This window comes from Globicephala melas, chromosome 10, assembly GCF_963455315.2.
Source record: "Globicephala melas chromosome 10, mGloMel1.2, whole genome shotgun sequence".
Taxonomy (NCBI): Eukaryota; Metazoa; Chordata; class Mammalia; order Artiodactyla; family Delphinidae; genus Globicephala; species Globicephala melas.
Genome location: NC_083323.1, coordinates 7,782,544 through 7,799,270, shown reverse-complemented (window position 1 = coordinate 7,799,270; position 16,727 = coordinate 7,782,544). Strand labels below are relative to the sequence as shown.

At 38.8% G+C, this 16,727-nt stretch overlaps 1 protein-coding gene across 1 annotated transcript in view; it reads left to right on the top strand.

Annotated features, from left to right (window-relative positions):
- XPNPEP3 (X-prolyl aminopeptidase 3) overlaps window positions 1–16,727 on the top strand; it is a 59,125-nt gene that overhangs the window by 27,647 nt on the left and 14,751 nt on the right. The window contains exons 5-6 of the mRNA XM_030855850.2: window positions 11,132–11,194; window positions 12,035–12,148. Of these exons, the coding sequence (XP_030711710.1) occupies window positions 11,132–11,194; window positions 12,035–12,148 (177 nt within the window). The remainder of the gene's footprint in view (window positions 1–11,131; window positions 11,195–12,034; window positions 12,149–16,727) is intronic.

Genomic DNA, 16,727 nt, shown 5'->3' with positions numbered 1-16,727 from the left:
TGTCCCATGGATCCCCTGGTAACATACTCCATATAGTGCATTTCCATTTTATGATGGAATTCCTTTGGGCATTGCCCTTCTTGTTGGAATGCTTTCTGGCATGAAATAATACTGTAAATGTATATTGGAAACCATTCTACATGAATGCAAGTTGTTGTAGGTTCTCACTGGTGATTGATAATGAGGAAAATGCATTAACCAGATCAATACAGGATACCAGTCTCCTTTAGCTTGTTGTATCAGTTGAATAGTGTGGAGTGTATTGGGGACAGCTGAGTCTGTTACTGTTAGCACTCTGTCATTAGCCTTCCTTATTGGCCACTGGGCTAGTACAGTGAATTTATGGACACTAATATACCTGCATATGACATTTCTTTATTCAGGGCAGTACTGCCTTCCAGATATCCAATAATGTTTGCAGTTTTCTAGTTGAGTTGGCTTAGGTTAATTCTAATGGCTCCCGTGTTGCATGTCCAGTGAGTACTGGATGAAGGGAAGACCCAAGTTATTCTTTTCTTCATATTACCCGGTAGGGGGAGGATTTTCCATTCAAACATTATATCCATATCAGTTATACATTCAGGTAAGGGAGATACCACAGTATATGCTGTTTTATCATATATTTCAACTTTTAACCAGACCTTAATTTTTTTTTAGTCTTTATTGAATTTGTTACAGTATCACTTCTGTTTTATATTTTGGTTTTTTGGCCACAAGGCATGTGGGATCTTAGTTCCCCGACCAGGGGTCGAACCCACACCCCCTGCATTGGAAGGCGAAGTCTTAACCACTGGACTGCCAGGGAAGTCCCCAGACCTTAATTTTTATTCTTTCACAGTAGCATCCCCCTATCCCCCTGAATTAATTCTGTCATCCCTAAGGGGCTTATTTTCAGCCCTAAGCAGTACTGCACACTGTGCTCCTGTATCCAGTAGACCTAAAAGAATTTCTTCTTGACCTCCAGTCATTGACTTACACATTTGTAAAAGGTCTTGGGTCCCCTGCCAGGAACTGGGTCAAGAGACCTTGGCCTTCATATCAATCTTCTTCTTCCATTACCGCCTTAATATTGAAATCCAGTATTTTGGTATCTGACGATAGTGGCTCATTGGAATCTTTCTCTTTCTAAAATTCCTCTAAATCAGATTAATTGAGTGTATCTGCCTTGAGATTTTTATATCCTGAGGAATTTGAGGACAAGCAGTTGCAGGTTCTCCACCTTACTGTAAAATTATCATTGTTTGGCACTCTGTCATTTTCTTCCTTTTCATAACATTTTTAATTAGCCATATAAAAAATGAATTTTTGCTCCCTTATTTTCTTTCCATTTGCTACTTTTTATTGTAAAATACACACTACCATTATAACCATTTTAAGTGTACAATTCAGTGGTATTAAGTATATTCACATTGTTTTGCAACCATTACCATTATCTATTTCCAGAACTCTTTAATCATCCCAAACAGAAACTCTGTAACCTTTAAACAATAACTCCCAATTTCCCCTCTCCCAGCCCCAATAACCTCTAATCTACTATGAATTTGCCTATTCTAAGTAAGAATAGGCAAATATTCTTCTTATATAAGTAGAATCATGTAATATTTCCCCTTTTCTGTCTGACTTGTTTAATTTAGCAGAATGTCTTCAAGATTTATCTGTGTCATATATATATATGTATCAGAACTTCGTTTCTTTCTGTGACTGAATAATATTCCATTGTATGTATAGCCTGTATCTGTATTTTATTTATCCATTTATCTCTCTATGAATACTTGGGTTGTTTCTACCTTTTGCCCATTGTGAATAGTGCTGCTATGAGCATTGATGTGTAAGTATCTGTTTGAGTCCTTGCATTAAATTCTCTTGGATATATGCATCAGAGTGGGATTGCTGGATCATATGGTAATTCTATGTTTAACTTTTTGAGGAACCATGTGGCTTCACCATTTTACACTTCTGCCAACAATATACGAGGGTTCCAATTTCTCTACATCCTCACCAACACTTGTTTTTAGGTTTTTGGGGGTTTTGTTTGTTTGTTTGTTTGTTTTGATAATAGCCATCCTAATGGATGTGAAATGTTATCTCATTTTGGTTTTGATTTGCATTTTCCTACTCACTCATGGTATTGGACATCTTTTTGTGTGCTTATTGGATTTTAGTATATCTTCTTTGGCAAGATGTCTGTTCAGTTCTTTTGCCCTTTTTTTAATTGGGCTGTTTGTCTTTTTGTTTTTGAGTTGTAAGGGTTCTTTACGTAGTATTCTGAATACTATGTAAAGTATCAGATATATGGCTTGCAAATATCTTCTCCCAGTCTGTAGGTTGTCTTTTCACTCTCTTGACAATGCCCTTTGACACACAACAGTTTTTAATTTTTTTAAAAAATTTATTTATTTTTGGCTGTGTTGGGTCTTCGTTTCTGTGTGAGGACTTTCTCCAGTTGTGGCAAGCGGGGGCCACTCTTCATCGCGGTGCACTGGCCTCTCACTATCGTGGCCTCTCTTGTTGCGGAGCACAGGCTCCAGACGCACAGGCTCAGTAGTTGTGGCTCATGGGCCTAGTTGCTCCGTGGCATGTAGGATCTTCCCAGACCAGGTCTCGAACCCGTGTCCCCTGCATTAGCAGGCAAATTCTCAACCACTGCGCCACCAGGGAAGCCCCAGTTTTTAATTTTGATCAAGTCCAATTTATCTAGTTTTCTTTTTTTGCTTATTTTGTTGTCATATCTAAAAATCCATTGCCAAATTCAAAGCTATAAAGATTCAGCCCTATATTTTCTTTTAAGAGTTTTCTTTAGTTTTAGCTCGTAAGGTTAGTTCTTTCATCCATTGTGAGTTAATTTTTGTATGTGTTTCTTAGCAGAAACATAGGGGTGAATCTTCATGACCTTGGATTTAGTAGTGGAGTCCTAGATATGACACCAAAAGCACTAGCAACAACAACAAAATAGATAAATTGGGCTTCATCAAAATTAAAAACTTAAAAAAAAATTAAAACCTTTTGTGCATCAAAGAATATTATCAAGAGAGTGAAAAGGCAACTTTGGAATGGGAGAAAATATTTGCAAATCCTACATCCGATAAAGATCTAGTATCCAGAATATGTAAAGAACTCGTAACAACTCAACAAGAAAAAAGATAAGCGTTCAACTTCATCCCCTTGGTGTCCTCTTTCTTACTGATTTTATTTCTCTTGTAAAGTCCTAAACTCCGTATTATCTTTTTATTATCCATATGAGGAAGTTGAGATAAAAAAATCTGAAACTACCTGTTTATATCCTCCTGAGATCCAACAGCAAAGTCATATATGAAGCCCCTGCTGGTGAGCATCCTTTATCACAGTGTCTGTTATAAATTTAGTAAGGGGCATTCCATAAGGGTGCTCATTTCCTTCATCATACAGCCAGTGCAATACTGCCTACATCTACAGCATTTCTGCAGCTTCAGTAGGCACCAACCATTTATAAGACAAGGGAGAAGCAGGGCAATTGCCTATGTCTGGATATGTATGGTGGACCCCTCCCTTAATGCATTCTGGTAAACCAGGGGTTTCTCTGAAGCTACAGTGAGCCCTAATTCCCCTCCACTCAACAGTGTTTAAAGCCAGAGACACTGCTCCTTGATCTAAAATTCTGAGGAACCATTTTTAGTTCATCAGGGTGTTGCATGTAAATCTGAAAAATGGCTCATTTCTTTCACCGAATAACCCCTTCCGAGATTTTTTTTTGTCCCCCATCAAACAGTTTGCCCTACCTGAATTATCTTAATTGTAGTGTATATCACAAGCTTAGCTGGTTCATCAAAAATTACAGTGGCCCAGGTTCCTTTGGTTAGAGCTTTACCTGCCGCTCAAAGTAGGTGAAACTCATCTGAAGAGGATTCTGAACTTTCTCAGATCAATGCTGAAAGCCACAACCATATCACTGAGTTTTTAACAAGACCACTATCGGTTTGCAATTCCTTTCTAGTCCATTATGCTAGCTGCTAAAGTTCAAGTTCTGTTATTTTCAGATTCCACTGATTTCAAAGCCAGTACTACTTTAAACCAGTGGTGGCTTGGCAATCATCCAAGCTCATAATTTTCTTTTTTTTCACCCTTTTTATCAGAATCATTCTTTTTCTTTCAAAATAATACCTTTACCATATATTAAGAATAATTCAGATATGCTGGAACAACTGGATATCTACATGCAAAATAATGATCTTGGACCCCTACCTCATACCATATATAAAAATTAACTCAAAATAAATCAAAGACCTAACCTTAAAAGCTAAAACTATATAAAACTTAACAGAGGGTGGCACAGTGGTTGAGAGTCCGCCTGTCGATGCAGGGGACGCAGGTTCGTGCCCCGGTCCGGGAAGATCCCACATGCCGTGGAGCGGCTGGGCCTGTGAGCCATGGCCGCTGGGCCTGCGCGTCCGGAGCCTGTGCTCCGCAACAGGAGAGGCCACAACAGTGAGGGGCCCGCGTACCACAAAAAAAAAAAAAAAAAAAATTAACAGAAACATAGGGTGAATCTTTATGACCTTGAATTTGGCAATGAATTTTTAGATATGAAATGAAAATAAGCAACAAAAGAAAAACAGATAAAGTGGACTTGATCAAAATTAAAAACTGTTGTGTGTCAGAGGGCATTATCAAGAGAATAAAAAGACAACCTACAGAGTGGGAGAAAATATTTTCAAGCCATAAATCTGATAATGGTCTGTATTCAGAATACTATGTAAAGAACTCTTGCAACTGAAAAACAAAAACACAAACAGCCCAATTACAAAATGGGCAAAAGAGTTGAATAGACATCTCTCCAAAGAAGATATACAATGAAAAGATGCTTAATATCATTAGCCACTTAGGAAATGCAAATCAAAATCTAAATGAGATACCACTTCACACCCAATAAGATAGCTTATTAAAAACTAAACGAACAAACAAAATAACAAATGTAGGCGAGGATGTGGAAAAATTGGAACCTTTACACATTACCAGTGGGAATGTTCAGTCACTGTGGAAAATACATGGGGGTTCCTAAAAAAATTAAACAATTATCATATGATCTGACAGTTCTTCTCTTAGGGATATACCCAAAAGAATTAAAAACAGGTACTCAAACAAATACTTGTACACAAATGTTCATTGAGACACTATTCAGGATAGCCAAAAGGTGCAGACAACTCACATGTCCGTCAGTGGATGAATGGAATAACAAAATGTAGTATATATATCAATACATACAGTGGTATACTATTTCAGCCATAAAAAGAAATGACATACCTTCCACAGCATTGATGAACCTTGAAACCATTATCCTAAGTGAAGCAAGCCAGACACAAAAGATCACATATTGTATGATTCCATTTATATGAAATATCCAGAATATGTAAATCCATAGAGACTAAAAGCAGACTGATACTTGCCAGGGGCTAGGGTGAGGGGGATATGGAAAGTAACTGTGTACTGGGTACGGCATTTTCTTTTGGGGTGATGACAATGTTTTTGAACTAGGTAAAGGTGATGGCTACACAACATTGTGAATATAGTAAATGCCACTGAATTGTTCACTTTTATTGGTTAATTTTATGTAATGTGAATTTCATCTCAGGTTTAAAAAATGAATGAATGAATTAGATGCCAACTGTACTAACTATGGCAGTTAAACAGGTCAGTTGTTAAAGAAGACTCAGTGACAGTGCTTACAAGTCTACAGTTAGTACAGAAGAAGGGTACAGTATAGCGACAGCATTAATGTAAGAATACCTGTCACACCCAATGGCTGTCTCACAGCCAGGTCCAGAGAAGCTGGGTGCAGACTTCTGTTGTCCTCCCTTAGGACCGGGCATGGTACATTTTCTCTGGCTCAGGAACCACAGATGCATGCATAGAACACCTTGGAACCAGGGAGCCCCAGATAGAATCTCAGCTAGGGATTTTTGGGTTTTGGTCACATTAGCATATTCCTGCTATGAAGCAGCATAGCCCTTCAGAGGTCCCAGGGAGACCAAGTACAAACCATTAATCTCACTGTTATCAGTACTGACAAGCTGATAACGAAGTGCTTGGAAACTCTTCTCAACGCTGTTAACCAGCATATTTCAGACTTTGACCAGGATCAGTGCCGAGTGGGAACTTTAGCAAAACAGCTCAGGCTAATTCCAGACCTGCTGGAATTAACCTCACAGCAGAACAGCACACAGATATTTGAAGGCTGCTTTCCTGTGTTCTACCTTAGTCTTTCCAAAGTGAAGACTTGTTTTCCTTAACTATTCCTCATTTGTTATATTTTCCCTTATTTTGGTAACCCTCCTCTGTGCTGTAGTTTGTCAGTGTCCTTCAAGTACAGTGTCCAGTGCTCTTGCCACAACCAGACCAGCAAAGACTACTTATAGCTAATTATAAATGTGATAAGCGTATGTCTTTGTCTTCCTGCAATCACTGATTTTTAAAATAAGGAAGAAGAACTAAGACTAGATCTGTGGGATAATGTTAAGGGCTCCAGAGGAATTGATATCAGTCCAATGATCAGATGTCTTTGAATAAGGTGTTAAATCAGTTTTAAATCTACCTAGGAGTATTCTGACCCACACTTCTGTCACTTGTCCTCACATAGTTATCCTGAGAGACTATTTTAAGTATTGTCCTACAATTTAGAAGTATTAAGTCTGTGGTATTCCCTTTATCTACCAATTCAGTAATGACAACAGACAGGGAGATGGAATTTGGCCTTATTTTTCTTTCTTTTTTTTAAGAAATCCAAAGAGGATTTTTAAAATTTTATTTATTTATTTAATTTTTGGCTCATTGGGTCTTCGTTGCTGCCTGCGGGCTTTCTCTAGTTGTGGCGAGCAGGGGCTACTCTTCATTACGGTGCGCAGGCTTCTCATTGCAGTGGCTTCTCGTTGCGGAGCACGGGCTCTAGGCGCATGGACTTCAGTAGTTGTGGCTCGTGGGCTCTAGAGCGCAGGCTCAGTAGTCATGGTGCATGGGCTTAGATGCTCCATGGCATGTGGGATCTTCCGGACAAGGGATCGAACCCATGTCCCCTGCATTGGCAGGCGGATTCTTAACCACTGTGCCACCAGGGAAGTCCTGGCCTTATTTTTCTTAATAAACAATTTCTAGCTGTCAGTGATTTTTATTGCCTCAGTATTCCCAATTCTAATCTAGAATGTTTCTGTAAGATTTTTGGATATTTGGACAAAATAGTTTCCTTAAGAAAAGCAAAAACAAAAACCCCCAAACAACAAAAAAGAATAGTTATGCTATATTTCTGTGGCTTAGCCCAAACAAAAATTTCCCTTCTTTTGGGGGGCAAGCCAAATATAATTTGTGCCTATGTGATACTAATCAGTTGGACTGTGTGGCACTCTGATTTGGTTTAAAATAAGTAAAGGACCTTGCCATTAGAGTTAAGTAATGTTTACAGACAGAGAATTGCTAGAATATTTGGGCAGAAGGAAAAGTGGGGTGGGAATCAGACTTTCTCCAGGTCTGATCTCTCCTGTGGCTGAACGCATATCCTCCCTCCTGGACATCTCTCCCTGAATTTCCTGTAAGTATCTAAACTTGTGCTCTCCCTCCACCAAACCTGACTCTCCTCCTGTATTCTTTCTCATGGTTAATAATATCAATGTTTACCCAACAACCATAGATAGAAATATGGAAATTATCCAGATAATTGCTTCTCCCCAACCCTTATATCTAATTAACTACTCCACAAGTGCCCTCCTAGGGAGGCAGAATAGTGTAGTAGAGAACAGACCTGGGTTTTAATACCAAGCTGTGTTATTTTGACCTATGCCTAGCACAGTGGGACACCTCCTATCCCTTTGCTGTCTATTTGCTTCCATTATTGCCTGAGTATACCTCTACCATGGCAGAGTGAGCTTTATAAATCTGATGTCCCTCTCCTACTTAAACAACTGGGTGGCTCCTTGTTGTTTTCAGGATTACATTTCAACGTGCTCATGCAAGGCCTTTCATGGTGTGGCCCCTCCTACCTACCCTTCCAGCTTCATCTCTTCTTGTTCCTCCATATGTGCTTGACATATGTGCTGACATATGTGTTCCAGCATATGTGCTGGCCATCCTGAACTCTGAGATGGGCCACAGTCCTGTGTCATCCCTCTGCCCTGAGTGCCCTTCCCCTCCTTTCCAAATGGCACAGTTTCCTTATTCTAACCTCACCCATATGGGAACACACACACAAAACCTTTATGAAATCATTCGTGAAATGCTTTTTCTCTCCACTCTCCCTTCTCCATAAACTATACAGTATCCATTCATGATGTACTCTGATTATGAGATGCACAGGGTGAAATGCAAAGAAAACCCATTTTACATTTTTAAAGAGTCAGAACACAAACATTTGAATAGCACCTAGTGGGACTTCCCTGGTGGCGCAGTGGTTAGGAATCCGCCTGCCACCGCAGGGGCACGGGTTTGATCCCTGGTCTGGGAAGATCCCACATGCACGGAACAACTAAGCCCATGCGCCACAACTACTGAGCCTGTGCTCTAAAGCCCATGAGCCACAACTACTGAGCCCACACGCTGCAACTACTGGAGCCTGCACACCTAGAGCCCGTACTCCGCAACAAGAGAAGCCACCGCAATGAGAAGCCCGCACACCACAATGAAGCGTAACCCCCGCTCGCCGCAACTAGAGAAAGCCCGCGCGCAGCAACAAAGACCCAGCGCAACCAGAAAATAAATAAAATTTTTAAAAATAGTAAATACATAAATAAAACAAAGTTTAAAAAAAAATAAATAGCACCTAGTGAGGTAAGAGAGTTAAGTGTTAGTTGGGAGTGTGGGCTACATTGTGACAAGACAACCTAATAAGTGGCAGTCTTAAGGTTTGCCCCTTGGTCTTTACAGAAAAGGTATCACACACATAGTGAGGATAGGTGCCATGAAGCACATACCATATATACCTGGAATCATCTGTGAAGAAATGGATTCATAGGAAGCACATTGATTACAAAAAGAAGTAAAGCAAAATCAGGCATTTGACCACCTATGAAGCAAAAGGAAGTTTTCTATCTTGTTTAGTCTGCATAGCAGTGTAAAAGGGCCATGACTTCAAAAATTCTCTGTACTATTCATTAACAGTTTGAAAGGAAATAAACAAAAAGACAAATCCCTCTTTTAAGTTTATGAGCCTCAAGACTTCCCTGGTGGGTCCAGTGAGTAAGACTCCGTGTTCCCACTGCAGGGGGCCCGGGTTGGATCCCTGGTCGGGGAACTAGATCCTGCATGCATGCCTCAACAAAGATCCCACGTGCCGCAACTAAGACCTGGCGCAGCCAAAATAAATAAATAATAAATATTTTTCTAAAAAGTGTATGAGCCTCAGTAGAGCTACCACACTTTTCCTTTTTTCTGTCGTGTTTTTTAATTTTCTTTCCTTTTGGCCGTGCCTCATGGCTTGCGGGATGGGATCTTAGTTCCCCTGTCTCCAACCAGGGATTGAACCCGTGCCCCCTGCAGTGGAAACTCGGAATCCTAGCCACTGGACCACCTAATTAGTCCCTAACTAATTTTAATTGCTAATTCATTCAGCAGATATTTATTTTAAGTACCTCCTGTGGTGGCAGGCACTGCTTTAGGTTCTAAGGATACAGTGGTGAGCGAAACAGACTGTCCCTGTGTCCCTATCCTCAGTCCACATACATTACTGAGGAGAGACAGTAAACAAATATATATAGTCAGCTGGAATTAAATACTGTGAGGAAAAATGAAGCAATGGAAGGGGATAAAGTGTGATGGAAAATGCTAATTTAGATATAGGGTGGTCAGGAAAGGCCTCTCTGAGGATGAGACATCTGAAGAAAGATGAGAATGAGAAAAGGCAGCAGGCCATGCAGATATTCCCATTACATCCCAGTTGCTTTTCTTCTCTTGGGCTTTATGATGATGTTACCTTGTATTAAGAAGTGTTATTGGGCTTCCCTGGTGGCGCAGTGGTTGAGAGTCCGCCTGCTGATGCAGGGGACATGGGTTCGTGCCCTGGTCCAGGAAGATCCCACATGCCGCGGAGCAGCTGGGCCCGAGAGTCATGGCCGCTGGGCCTGCGCGTCCGGAGCCTAGCAACGGGAGAGGCCACAACAGTGAGAGGCCCGCGTACAGCAAAAAAAAAAAAAAAAAAATTAGTATTAAAAACATTTCTTCCTCAATTCATTACTTCATTTAACAACTTGAGAGAAATTCCTTTCTAGTTGTAGTATCATATAATCATATTCCTGTGCAACTGGTTTGTTTTTATCCCACAGACACTGGAAATTATATAGCCGACAGAGTTTCCCCTTTCACATTGACTACTAGAAAACTCAGAGATTAATTTGTGGCCTGTCCATATTAGCCATGGTAGTTGTGAAGGTCATTATGGTATGCCTCTTTTTGGTTTGGTTTTGTTTAGCATCATTCCTCTCAAGCCTGCCTTTTTTTTAACTCTACCATGAATTCATGCTATCTTGTATTTTATGTATCCATGTAATCTAATCAGAAGCCTTTTTGGAACAAGGTACAGTGGTGAATAATAAACATGTATGTTTATAAAGGTAGAAAACATGACACATAGAGAATTACAGTACTTACATTGGTAGTATAGGCTGGTGGTTCTCAACTGAGGGCAGTTCTGTGTCCCCCAGGGGACATTTGGCAACATCTGATTATCACAGTTGGGAAATGCTACTGTCATCCTACATTGAACAGGACAGCCCTCAAACAAAGAATAATCTAGCCCAAAATGCTGATGGTGCCAGGGTTGGGAAACCTTGCTGTAGACTGGACCAGTCAATCCACAGTTTCATACATTCCAGGGCTGTAGAAGCATTTTGTAATGTAAATGTCAAATGTGTTTCCATGTAGCTTATTCTAATATACAATGTATATTCTAAGTGGGTAGGTTGGGTGCCCTTCCACTAAGTCTGTCATCAGTCACCTATTACTGAAAGCAATATTTTCCCCTTTGGAAATCTGTATTATGATGCCCACAAAGCCATAACTTCAGGTTGACAAAGTTGGGGAGAAGTGTGCTTTTCGTTTGACCGCCAGTATTTTGAACATTTGAATAAGCAGCGTAGTTAAAATGAGACTATGTTCTTTTCATTCTTCATTCTTTTTGCAGGCTTTCATAGAGACCATGTTTGCCAGTAAAGCTCCTGTAGAGGAAGGCTTTCTTTATGCTAAGGTGAGCATTAAATGGCTGGAAAAGTTTTGTTGGACGCAAATGTAATTTCATTGATTTGCATATGGCATCCAGTTGGCTTTCATGGAAGTGAGCAAGATACCAGTGGAGAGGATTTGGTTCTTAAATGTCAGTGGTAATTTATTAGATGAGTCTAAAATATGTAGAGCTACAATTAGATGGAGAAAATTGTGAAGTAGAACAGGTAAAGAAGGAAAGACTTTTGCAAGTGTGAGTTAAGAAGAATAATACTGTTTAAGTAATGTAAAGGCAAAGAATCTGAGGTGGTGTTGCAGATAGTAGCAGATATGAACCAGTCTCCAGCTCCATCCTAGGATATAATGAAATTAGTAGAATTTACCATTTCCCTAGCATCCTTTTTCACACTTCCAGAGCATGTAGGTCGGTAGCTATTTGAAAGGTTGAAATTGGTAATTTAGAGCTGTTGTTGAAAATGCAAGCCATATTTCAGTGTTGATCTAAATAAGAAAAAACAAATAGTAACATGTAAAGTATCTGACCGTTTCTCTTTACTCAGCCCAATCATAGGTTTTCCATGTTCTCTTCTGGACTTAACAGTTTGAAAATCACAGGAAATTTAGAGCACTCAGGAGAAAAGAACAGATTTAATAATAGAGTTGAATAACAGTATTGGGGTGAGCATAAAAGAAATGGCCTGAAGTTACAGCATAATAGTTTGGTTAAAAAGATGTGACGAATAGTTTTCCATTGTTAAGATAAATACTTGAATGGCGGTATGGGCTGTTGAAGAGAGCCTGTGCCGGGGCTGCCCTGAGGAAATCTCAGTCAGACTTTCAGTCGTACTTTGCTGTTGTTTTGCAGTTTGAATTTGAATGCCGGGCCCGTGGTGCAGACATCTTAGCCTACCCACCTGTGGTTGCTGGAGGTAATCGGTCAAACACTCTGCACTATGTGAAGAACAATCAACGCATCAAGGTACACAGACCCCCTTCAGTGCTGGTTCCTCTGGGTCCAGATGCCTTAGTAAACTCTAACCTCATGGTCCCCTAACCTTCAGCTTTCACAAACTAACTGCTATTTATAAATCCCTTACAGACATGATCTCATTTGATCTGCACATTAGCACTGTGAGATAGGAACAATTATTAACATGCCTGTTTAATAGATGAGGAAAATAAACTAAAAAATTAGGTAACTCGTTAGTGCAGAGCCAACTATTCTAGTCTAAAGCCTCTGCTCATTTCACTTGGTAAAGCTCCTTTGCTAAGGACTTGTGGCAACAGTGGGCCAAGCATATTTTGGGAGCAGACAGGTTTTACGACTATCTTGTTAGCTGTGAGGGAACTTATTTTTTATAGTTTTCTCCCCAAGTGACTATACAAGTAAAGAATTGTGTATTCCTTTATTAAGGTCTATTTTTAATTATCTACTTTAATTTACAGTAAATTCAAAAAATAAATATAGCAAACATAAATTATACAGTATAATTTTTTTTAATGAATACCCATGAACCAACGAGTCAACTCAAGAGCCAGAACATTACCAATATGTTACATCTGCGTGCGTACCCTTATGCTCTGGCACCCTACTGCCTCCCTCCCAAAGGTCACTAACCAGTATCCTAAATTTTGTTTGTCATTCTCTTGATTTTTTCAAGTTTTATCACAGACATGATTCCCCAAACAATATTAATTAGTTCTGCTTGTTTATGAAATATATAAAAATCATATATTGCTATATGTAGTTTTGGGGACTCAAACTTTTCTTTTAACCTCAAGTATGACAAGATAATACAAATTTTTTCTCAGGTATATGTATCTGTTTACACTCCTACCAGTAGTGTATAATTCTGTTGACCACATCCTTTTCGTTCCCTGATATTATCAGACGTCTTAATTTTTGCCATTTTAGTTGGAATAAAACAGTATCTCATTGTGGTCTTCATTTCCATTACCTCAATTACCAGTGAAGTTAAGCATCTTTTCTTATCTTTGGCATTACTGCTTTCAACTTGCTAATGTGTTGTTTAGGATATTCTGATTTGTGTACATGAATGAAATTGTCTTATAATTTTTCTCATACTGACTTTATGGTTTTCATTTCAAGGTCAAACTAAACTCATAAAATGAATAGTTTATTTTTTAATATTGTAAAATGGTTTGAATTAATGTTTCTTGAAAATTGGGTAGGACTCTCCTGTGGAATTATTTGGGCCAGATATCTTTTGTGGGATTTTTAACTATGATTCAATTTCTTTAATATACTGAGGCTTTCTATTTTTCTTTTTCTTTTTATTTATTTTACATTTCTTATTGTGAAATGTAACTACTGGAAAAGTACTTAAACCATAAAAGAATAGTTTAATGGGTAATTATAAAGTTGACACCCATGTGACCGTTACCCAGGTCAAGAAATAAAACATGTAGGCAAGCTACAGCCCTCTGGGTGAAATCCAGCCTGCCACTTTGTTTTTTAAATAAAGCTTTATTGGAACACAGTGGTTTCCACTCCCCCACCCCCACCCCATGGCAGAGTTGAGTAGTTGCACCAGAGGCAGTACGGTCCACAAAATAAATATTGTCTAGCCCTTTACAGGAAACACTTAACCCCTGAAATAGGACATTACTGTGACCCCCCCCACCCCCAAGAAGCTTTTCCACCATGTGGTCCTTCCCTCCCTGTGATAACTCCCTCTCTCCCTGATAGGGTAACACTCTCCCAATTTTGATGGTGATCATGTCTTTGCTTTTCTTTTTATTTTACAATTAATAAAGTAGTTTATATAATTTGGTTTTGGTCATGTTTGAACTTTATGTATTTGAAATATTATGTCTGTGTCTTCTTTTGTACAGCAGTATATTGTTGTATGCCGCTGTAGTTTGTTCATTGTAATTGCTAGAGTGTAGAATAGCAGGTAGAGTATGGTCTGTGAAGTTAAATATATTTTCATAAGAATGCTAAACATTATATTATGTGCTCTTTTTCACTCTTATTTTCTCTCAACTGTACTGTGAAGTATCCCAGAGGCCTTATGACATGCAATATCACACCAACTTGAATGCAGAAGCAAATATGAGACTCCAGCTGTCTTCTCTTTGTCTATGCTAGACAGAGATTTGCAAAAATGTAAAACAATGCCACTTTTCTAACTAAATATTTTTATTTAGAAAAATAGTTATTTTCATTAAAAATGTTATTTTAGCATGTAATTAGTGGGTTTATTGTTATTTTTAAATGAATAAATATTATAAAATTTTCTCAGTTTGAATTTCTTAATGTGATAAATATCCATAGATGGATATTTATATATTCTCCAGGTTTTTACCATTATGAACAATGTTCTGTGAACATTCTTGTACATTATTCATGGTATGTAAGTTATCAAGGTTGCCTAAGAGACACCTAATAATGGAATTGCTGGGTCATAGGATATGCATATTTGCAACTTTCATAGAAAATGCCAGACATTTCCGAAGTGTTTTTATCAGTTTATATTTCCATTCTTCCAGAGACAGTTTGGTAGATTATATTTTTGTACCATTTTGTCTAAGTTTTTAAAATTGTAGTATTATCTTACATTTTAATCTTTTGTGTTTGTAGTAATGTACCCTTTTACATTCTTTTTTTTCTTTTGTTTTGTTTTCCCTTTATGTACCTTTTTACATTCTTGATACCTTTATTTGTTTGTTTGTTTATTTATTTATTTTTGGCTGCATTGGGTCCTTGCTGCTGTGTGTGGGCTTTCTCTAGTTGTGGTGAGCAGGGGTTACTCTTCGTTGTGATACACATGCTTCTCATTGCGGTGGCTTCTCTTGTTGTGGAGCACAGTCTCTAGGCATGCAGGCTTCAGTAGTTGTGGCACAAGGGCTCAGTAGTTGTGGCTTGTGGGCTCTAGAGCACAGGCTCAGTAGTTGTGGCTCGCAGGCTTAGTTGCACCACAACCTGTGGGATCTTCCCGGACCAGGGCTCGAACCTGTGTCCCCTGCATTGGCAGGCAGATTCTTAACCACTGCACCACCAGGGAAGTCCCTTTTCTAATAAATCTTAATAGACAGTTTCTTTAAAAGTAAACATACATATTCTCTGTGAACCAGCAGTTTCTTTTTAGGTATTTTTCCAAGAAAAATGAAAACATATGTCCAAAAAATGCCTTGTACAAGAATGTTGATAGCAAGTGTACGCATAATAGTCCAGGGGTCCATAACCAGGATATTAGATATGGAAATTACCATGTGATATACCCTTGAGATAAAAAGGAGCAAACTACAGCACTGCCAACAGCATGAATGATCCCAAAAGCATTACACTGAATAAATAAGCCAGACACAAGAAAATTGCGAACTATATGATTCTATTTATATGAAGTTCTGAAATAAGCAAAACTAATCTGTGGTGATAGAAATCAGATCAGTGGTTGCTTCTGATGGGTGTTGACTGGGTAAGGCCATGAGGGTGTGGTTACATGGGTGTATACATTTGACAAAACAGACTTAATTCTGTATACTTAAGATCTGTGCAAACAAATCTCAGCAGAGGTTTGTGGGTTTTTATTAGTCTTTTAAAACCATCTTCTCTCCTGCATGCCTCAGTGAAGATTCTGTGTACTGCAACTAAGACCCAACACAGCCAAAAATTAAATAAATAATAACTTTTAAAATAAATAAATAAAAATACTAAAAAAAAAAAACTTTGCACATCATTAATGCTATTTTGTCTTTGTTTATTATCTCATCACACTGTGCCCTGGCCTTTGTTAATTTCACTCTTTTACTCTTTGTGTTTATTCTCTTGTTCTTCTTTTAAGCTTTTTTTTTTGTGGTACACGGGCCTCTCACTGTTGTGGCCTCTCCCGTTGTGGAGCACAGGCTCCAGACGCGCAGGCTCAGCAGCCATGGCCCACGGGCCCAGCCGCTCCGCGGCATGTAGGATCTTCCCGGACAGGGGCACGAACCCGTGTCCCCTGCATCCGCAGGCGGACTCTCAACCACTGCACCACCAGGGAAGCCCTAAACTTCTTAAATTAGATGCTAAACTCTTTTTTCTGGCCATGCCACATGGCTTACAGGATCTTAGTTCCTGGACCAGGGATCAAACCTGGGCCCCCTGCAGTGAAAGCACTGGATCCTAACCACTGGACCACCAGGGAATTCCCTAAATTCATTAATATTCATCCTTTCTTCTGTTCTAATTATAATTATTTAAGGATTAATATTTTACTTTCATTATATTCCATGTGTTTTTCATTATATTCCACTGTTTCTTTTTGCTTTTGCTGCATTAAGATTTCTTTTTCTTTGGTATTTCTCAGTTTTATTATATTTCTAAATACAAATTTATCATATATTATAAACAATAAATATAATATACTGTTTAAAATAATAATGATAAAATGAACAACCATGTATTCACCATCAAGGATAAGAAGATCATTGCTTATACCTTAGTAGTCCCTTGGGTGATCTCAAGCACATCTCCCTTTCTGTCTCCTACCATCTTGACTTTTGTTTTAACCATTTTTTTTTGTTTTTCTTCATAGTTTTACCACCAGTGTACC